Consider the following 8,208-nt stretch of genomic DNA (forward strand, 5'->3'; position numbering starts at 1 on the left):
TTCAGGAACAAACTATAAAACTGGCCCACACCTTTTATTACATGTTCTGTGCCTTTAAAAGAACCTAAAGTTAATCTTTAGGAAAGACCTACATGCAGTCTCATCTTACATAGTAGTGCTGTGATAGCAGTAGCCACTAGTTTTGTTCTAAGAAGAATGGCGAGGAGATGCTTGATGCTAGAAACAATGTACCTCATCTACATTACATATTTGTAGAGCATCACAGTTGAGATCCTGTTATCTGTAAGGTGATTCCTTACAGTACTAAGTGGAAGCAGTACAGTGGATTACAGTGGAGTACAGTGGATTACAGTGGAAGCCGTACTGCCAGGAAAAGTGAGCAAAATGCCAGCCCTTCTAGGGCAAGTTCTACTCTTCATACCTTCACAGTGTACTCTGTTTTTAAGCTGCTGTACCATTCTATGGGTGAGAACATTGAGGCTAGTTGCTAAAACTTTAAAGTACGAGTACTTCTCCCAGTGTAATCCAGTACAAGATTTAGGTCATCTCTTGTGCAAGCAGTACTCCAGGCTCCTGGCTCAGCTCCTGGGCAGCATGTCAGCTTCAGAAATAGATACAGGTCCTCTTTGCTATCAGTTGGCTAAAATCTCCAGTGAACCAGATGATATACCTTGCTTGGAAGCAATGATACTGTTGGGGGAGGGGGAAGAAAGTAGAATAAATTAATTTGAAATGAAAAAGGACAACAGCTCCACCTAACCTTTTCAAAAGCTCAAATGATTGTGTTCTTTTCTCTTCGGCTAGACAATGCATAATTCCTTGGAAGTTAAATCTAGCAGTAATGTCAACAGATAAGGCCTATCAAAGTAAATGAACTGGGTGCTCATGGTAGAGCTTTGAGAGACCTGGACCCTTATCTGATGCTAGGTTAAGGGTTAACTAGCAAGATGACACATCTGTTAGATTTTGCAGGAGGTCTGATTTTGTCTTGGGCCAACAGCAACCTTTGCCCCAGTGTTGTTTTCCTGATGAAAATCAATCAATTCCCTCTTGTGTTGAGGGAAACTTACAAGTACAGCATATGGGGCATTTAGCAGCTTTGGGGGCAATTTATTTGGGGGGAAAATGGCACATCTGCAAAAGGTTACTCCCGTCCCCATGCTGATAGGCCAATCTGAATTGCCCCTTGCACCTGCTATTCATTACAATGTAAAAGAAGCAGGACAGACCCAAAGAGAGAGCAGCCAGAGTGGTATCAAGGAGCTACTAATGGGCTAGTCCCACAATCGTATGTGGGTACACGCTTCCTGGTTCAAGCTGTCTCTTGACTCTGCCTGCTGGGTTTTCATTACCTACGCCAGGAATTAACCCAGGTACAGTCATTCACACGGTATGAGCATTTTGTGCCCAAATACAGCATATCATGTGAACAGCCCTTAAAACAGGTTTGTCATGTGCCTGGCTGTACATGTGAGTGCAAATGGATTCCATCTTGTGTGTGCCAGTGAAATCAGGCTGGGTTAATAAAATCATTGTGGATTTCCTTGCAAAAAGTACGGAGCTAGTACAGAAAGCAACCTCCTGGAGCCTTGGTATGCCTGAATCTTCAAGAGCAGCCTCCCAAATCAAGCAACTTACAGTATAGTACAATTATGCATCTCATGGAGCCTGTGAAGATGGCCACAAGCCCCTCTGTGTTCATTACTGTGTCCACTGCAGACAACAGCTTGGGTGACGCCTTTTTCCTTAAAGCATACTATGTGGTACAGAGAGTGGCCTGCTTTGGCACCTTCTTCAGAGCACAGGATCTCAAATGCTTTAAAAACTACCCCGTGTAAGTTTCTAGAGCAGCCATTTTCAACTACTGTGCCGTGGCACACTAGTGTGCCACAAGTGGTTCACAGGTGTGCCACAAGAATTTGGAGGAAGATCATTTAATTGGTAGGGCCAATGGGGATGTGATTTCCCCCCACTGGCAGCATGGTGTGCCTTGTCAATTGTGCAAAACCTGATGGTGTGCCTTTGACAATTTTGATGCCTTGTCAGTGTGCCATGAGATGAAAAAGGTTGAAAATCGCTGTTCTAGAGAGACCTCTAGGTGATCTGAGCAAGAAAACTGTATGTGATACAAGTTCACTGAGAAAGCTAACTAAGCCACTCTGTGAAGGACAGTATCTCAAAGCAGTAGTTTGTCCTGTTCCATTGCTTACCTGATAGGGATGAGGCTAAGGCACCCTATGCCACAGGACAATAGAAAACAGAAGCCGCTGAACCAGTTCAATGTTCTTTGATAGATTTTATTATAGATGGTTGATGTTACAACCCCTGTGACCACCAGCGACAGCTGCAGTAACACAAATGCCTTCCCTGGAAATGAGTGGAAATAAAACACAACAATCAATAATTAGGACTATTTTAAGCAATTGTCCAATAACCAAACGCTTCCATTTTTCTTCTACATGACCAAGCACGGCTGCCAAAGACCTCCTGGCATCTTAGGTTGCAGGCCACATGCTACCCTCCCCTTCCCTTGGGACATGCCAGCCTCTGCCCTTCCCACACTCTGGACTGGAAAAGGAAGAGGAAGTGGAGTCCACCACCCTACCCTGCTCCATACTTTCTCTTCTAGTCTGTCCCTTTTCCTTTTTCAATCCAGGAAGTGGAAAGAGGAGGAAGAAGTGGGAAGTGAGGGGGCAGGCAGAGGTGATCATCGCAGTTGGTCTCATGTATGCTATATGACCAAGATAGTAAAAAGCCCACAAACAAAGTGAAAGTGAGCTGAAAAGCACCTGCATAATGACAGGATTTCCTCTCACCCCCCCCCCCCAACCTGGCTTTGACTCGTGTGATAAGCCCTATTACAAATAGTAGCTGACTGTCAGCGAGGCAGAGGTTGGTGGAGTTCAGAATTTATTGCAACACAAATTTGGGATGTTTAAAAAAACAACAAAAAACCATGCGCACACACAACCAGTTTGCACAATCTGTGCTGAAAGAAAAAAAGCTGCTCAAACCGCTCTGCATGTTTGTCAGAGTCTTGCGGTATCTGAAAGGACAACACATTTATTGGGACACAAGTTTGCTGGACACAGATGCCGCAGAGAGGAGTGTCTTTTTTGCTATCATAAACGAATGCAGCTATTCTTCTGAATATAAGACAAGCCCTGCTGGATCTGACAAAGGGTCTTTTCCTCACGCAGTGTACTGTTTCCAGCACTGGCCAATCAGTCAGCCAAATGCTTCTAGGAGACTACAAGCTGGGAATGAATGGAATAACCTTCCCTTGCTTGTCTCCAGCATTCAGAGATACCATATACTGTCTCCAAGCATGAAAGTTCAATAACTAGTTGCCATATCTAATACAGGGTCATGGAGGATCGCTTTTAATCTTTGCTGTGGTGGGGGGAGAAGGTGCCCCATTGGGACTGTGCCAGGGTCAGAGGGGTTAACTCCCCTGATGCCATCTGCAAGGATACAATCCATTGCTATGTAATAAATCAACAAACAAGCAGACCAGCCCCAATCTCATGCTTCAAGGCAACATTTAGTTTGACACCAAGACAACAATGTTTTTGGAACATTCTTACAGGTAAACCTAGAATCTATAGTTGGGTTCAAAAGCCATCCATAATTTCTCCAGCTCTGCTTGTTTAAAGATTCTACTCTACAGCCCCAAAAGACAGAAACTAAGTTCACCTGAATCATTCTGAATGAATTGTCTATTAGAAGTTTTGCACTGAAATAAACAAGATAGACTACTTCGAAGTAGCTCCTTACCATAGGATGTTCCTTGGACATGTTTGGAAAGCAAAGACCTGATGGTTGGCATGGGAATGAGAGCAAACAGCATCACTGCACGAGCTGGAACAGAAGAGAACAGAAGGGGTAAATTGTGTGGATCTCCAGGTCAAACTTCCTGGTATGCAACCTGAGGTGTAGTGGTCCCTCAAAGGTCTCAGCATAGCCATGGGCTCCAGGGTTCATCAGCCTCCATTGTCACTTTGGGTTTCTAATATTGGCCTTGCCAATAAGTTGGCTGTCGGGATTCATGGATGCTGTTTCACAGCTATTGCAGCAACACGGGGTGAGGGCTCCACATGGCTGTGGCAACATATGCGAGGGCACTGGGTTAAGGGGCACAAAATAACTTGTAGATACTAATGACACCAGAAATGGTGATGTGCTGGTGAGGGGAGGTAGATTTGGAGGAGATAAACTTGATGGCACAGACTCAGCTTTGCCAATTGAAAGTCCCTATATTTCACAATAATGCTCTGAGCATACTTGTTGGCATCCTTCAGTCTCGGAAAACTATGATGTCACGCTCTGAATGGTGGTGGTTCTGGAACAGAGTGTCCTCTCCAGTGCGTGAAAGTAGGTATGGAGGACAGACTGTTACCCATGCAGCAAATCCCCTCTCTCCATGACGCTGAAATGGTCCAACGGAAAGGCAGAAGCCAATACAGTTGGTTCCAGTGGCGTCGCAGGAATTGCCAGAACGTGACTTTGTTCAGCCATGAACTGTCTCAGGGACTCCGGCTCCGGATTTTGCTTCGAGGTTGACTCCTGAAGCCTTTTCCACAACTGGATGTAGCCACAAGGCAGTGGAGGTTTGGGATCAGAGTTTTCCTTCTCTCAGATGAGCTGCCTTCCCAGGCTGACGAATCCCATCTAACCAATGGCTGTTTAGTCGCCTCTTACGACAAGTACAGCCAAACTGAGGGCCTATTCTTATCCCCAGCCCTCAGGGGAATGAGCATACTATTTACTCAGAAATCATTGACACAGTTCTGTAAATGACAACATCCCGTGCTCTGGATAGCACCCCAGTAAGGATGGTTTGGGATGGCAGCCCTAAGCAGTATTCCAATTTGTTAGATGATTTGCTTGTTTATTTAGCAGTGGTCTCTACTGTAAAAAAAAAAAAAAAGCGAGCCTTACTTTCCTAACTTTCTTGAACTCAGTGGGACTCGCTTCTGAGAAACACACATAGGAGCTGCTCCACCTTATGGAGCTGTGAACCTTTTAAAGTGTGGTTTGTCTGAGACAGCTGATTCATACATCTCAATGGCCACTGAAAGTTTGCAGTTATCCAAGTATGATTGTGTGATGCATCACTTTTGCTGGCAAGAGAACTGGCTTTACTTTTGTCCATTTGTTTGGGTTGTTTTAGTTTTTATGGATCTTGCCCCTGATAAAAGGTGATTGGAAAGTGGTTTGCTACCTCACCTCATTTTGCAAATGCTACCATTGTGCGAACAAACTACCCTACCTGTCCGAATAAGTCTCAATTGTAGCCCCAGCATAATGGATCAATACAGGTTATGCCAGCTCAGGCACAAGAGGAAGTATTTTTGCCTTGAGCAACACAGTGAGGAATGTGTTCATTGCTCTCTGCTGAGGTCATACACAATGGCTGGGTAGGTACATAGTGACTGTTGCTATGTGATACTCACTGGAAACAGCTTAAGCCTTGGCCACGTCCTCACTCCTTGCTTTGAAGCTTCAATGGCACAACAAGCAGAGGTGTTTACTACTACACTGATACATGCCAGTAAGCTTCCGGTCATCAGCACAGCTAGTGCACTGTGTTGTGTCAGAGCAGCACTTTCCTTACCCTGAGAAAAGTCTTGAGACTGGACGAAATGTATGCCCCTATTATATGCAAGCAGAAGAGCACATATTGGTCTTGATGCAGAATTCAGCTACCTTTCAGGCTTCCTGAATTTTGGCTTCCTCCCGGAGAGGAGGGGGACAAAAACATGTTACTAGTCCATAAGGGTAGAAAGATAAGCTTGGAAATGTGTAGAAAAGGTGTGTTGAAATTTCAGAAGCCAAAAGGGTACCTCAAAAGGCCCCCATAAGTTTGGGGGAAGGGGTGATAAATGGGTCACAACTGGGTTTTATTTAGTCCTGAGTTCACATGGGTCTCAGCTTGGCAACCATCTTGGATGGAGCATGCACCATGCTTCATTGGTCTACATAAATGAATCCATTATTTAGCTGCTAAGGGGCAACAGCGCAAGCATCTCTTGCAGGGGTGAGACATCAATTACCTAGGTTTGCCTAGGTGCACCCCATAGCTAGCAGAAATCGAGCAATATATTAGTAGTAGCATTGATTGCCAAATACCTTTTGTGCATATGCACAATTAATACAAGTCTGAAAACTTCAACTTTTTTGGTGCAGAATTTGAGATACCAGGGCTGAGGGCCTACAATACTAAGTAGGCCTCAGTGCTCAAACAAAGCACTGCCTGGGAGCCCCTTATAAGCATCTCTGACCTTCCTAAAGGTGAACTAGGTTGCGGTAGTCTAGGGGTGTCCAAATGTTTTTTCAGGAGGGCCACATCATCTCTCTGACACTATGTCAGGGGGCGGGGAAAAAATTAATTTACATTTCAATAAATGTAAATATACATAAATCAATATATTGGAGATGGAGCTTATATGAATGAATGAAGGTCTTGCAATAGCTCAAGGACAATAAAAAACCTTGCACAAAACAAGGCCGGTCTTTCCTTCACTGCCACTGCTGCATCACAGATGTAAAACAGCAAGTAGTGGAGGGAGCCCTCATCCCACAACTTACACAAGAGGTCGAACAGTCACCCCCCACGCTGAGAGCAGTTGCGTCGGACCAGCGTGGGTTCCAGCAGATCTTTGGAGGGCCAGAGGCTCATTGGAGACTGGGGGCTCCCTGTGAGCCAGATTAGGAGTCCTTGAGGGCTGCAAGTGGCCCCCGGGCCGGGATTTGAGCCCCCCTGCAATAGTCAAACACTCATTGAGCAAAAGGTGGAACAGTTCAGACTCACCAATGTAAAAGAGGTATGTCCATCGCACAAAGGCCATGATGAGGATTCCAGAAGAGAAAGACACAATTCCAATCATTATCATCGTCGTGTCTTTTAAACACCTGGAGAACACAAAGACTCCCAAGAAGCTGGTGATAAAGATCAGGTAGCCTGCAGCATTGGCATAGCCAATATAGACTGGTCCCCAACTTAAGGGTTCCTTGAGCAAAAAGAGTGGCAGCACATCCATGGCTCCGGCTACAGCCAAATCATACATCACGGCTCCCATGAAGAGCATGGCAATGATGAGCTTGGAAGGTACCATAAGGGGCTGTTCGCGGAAGGTAACATCTCCTTCATTATCAGTCAAGTTAATGTCAGAATGGTGCGAGTCTGTTGAAGCAGCTGGGGACGACCCTTCAGGCTTGGGGACTCGGAGGATAACTAGGCTGTAGATGAGACAGAAAGCATATAAAGCAACACTGCAAGAAACCAGCACCGTCCCATGCCGATAACTCAGGTGATAACTGACAAAGAGATGTCCAGATGCTATGCTCCCCACAAAGCCAGCTATGCCATAGATGAGTTCAATAGCTATCAGACGCAGCGACCTCCTGATCGCAGAGGAGCTCTGAGATCCCAGAGCCATGACACTGGCCCAGTAAGTGGTGAAGCCACCTGACAGGCCATGCAGGACAGCGGCTCCATACATCACCTCAATTGGCCATGATAATAGGATGAGGAGGAGCAAAAGGGCCCGAGAGAGCAAATAGCCCAGGAGAGGTATGCAGATGGAGATCTTCCTGTTTTTCACATCGCCCAGTTTAGCCAAACCATAAGCTGACACCAGCGGAGTCAGGCCCTGGACAAGGTTGTAGATGATGTAGAAGTTGGAGATGGCTTTCTGTTGCACGTCCTGACTGGACTGTACCGAGGAGGAGGAGGAGGAAGAGGAGTTGGTCTGGTTGTAATAGTTTTTCACCACCAGGAGCAGTCCAGTATCATAGAAAGCGCTGGCAAGCTGAGCCGCAGCCACAACAGGCTCGATCCAGGTTGACACTTCTGTAATACCAACCATGACAGTTTTTGTTGGGTCTTCTGGGAAGGACAGAAAAGAAGGACGAGTGTCTGCCCAGAAATTCTGCTCCTGACAGTAAAAGCTAAATCATCATGTTGTGCCCAGCAGCAGCGAAGCAGTCGGGTCAGATGCTGCCTTGTTGCTCTCTCCGCCTCCTCAAACAGGATAATTATTCAGCTCTCTCTCTCTCTCTCTCTCTCTCTCTCTCTCGTGCTCAGCTTCCTCTTATATGCTCAGAAGTACGCCCACACGCTGCTACTCCTCCTGGAGTGGCCTCAAGAAGTCACAGGGCTGCATCTGAGGGACTTCTTATTTTAGAAAGTGAAAATAGTGTGGTTTACTGTGCTTTAAAACAAAACTTGCCCAATATCAGGAC

The 8,208-nt window shown here is 45.8% G+C and overlaps 1 protein-coding gene across 1 annotated transcript; it reads right to left on the reverse strand.

Moving 5' to 3' along the window:
- Positions 1–593: 593 nt before the first annotated feature.
- On the reverse strand, positions 594–7,832 carry SLC46A2 (solute carrier family 46 member 2). Its single transcript, XM_066612620.1, has 4 exons — positions 6,776–7,832; positions 3,739–3,822; positions 2,172–2,328; positions 594–651 (listed from the first exon to the last, which is right to left on the reverse strand). Exons 1-4 carry the CDS (start codon positions 7,830–7,832, stop codon positions 594–596), a joined length of 1,356 nt encoding a protein of 451 aa, XP_066468717.1.
- Positions 7,833–8,208: the final 376 nt, after the last annotated feature.

The sequence above is a fragment of the Tiliqua scincoides genome, chromosome 2, assembly GCF_035046505.1.
Source record: "Tiliqua scincoides isolate rTilSci1 chromosome 2, rTilSci1.hap2, whole genome shotgun sequence".
Lineage (NCBI taxonomy): Eukaryota > Metazoa > Chordata > Lepidosauria > Squamata > Scincidae > Tiliqua > Tiliqua scincoides.

Bases quoted from the DNA above. Each gene is read 5' to 3' on its own strand.
- SLC46A2 (XM_066612620.1), bottom strand. From the start codon at position 7,832: ATGGTTGGTATTACAGAAGTGTCAACCTGGATCGAGCCTGTTGTGGCT. The intron at 3,823-6,775 runs GTGAGTCTGAAC...CTTCTGTTCCAG, and splicing joins GACATACCTCTTTTACATTG to CTCGTGCAGTGATGCTGTTT. The intron at 2,329-3,738 runs GTAAGGAGCTAC...ACTCATTTCCAG, and splicing joins TGTCCAAGGAACATCCTATG to GGAAGGCATTTGTGTTACTG.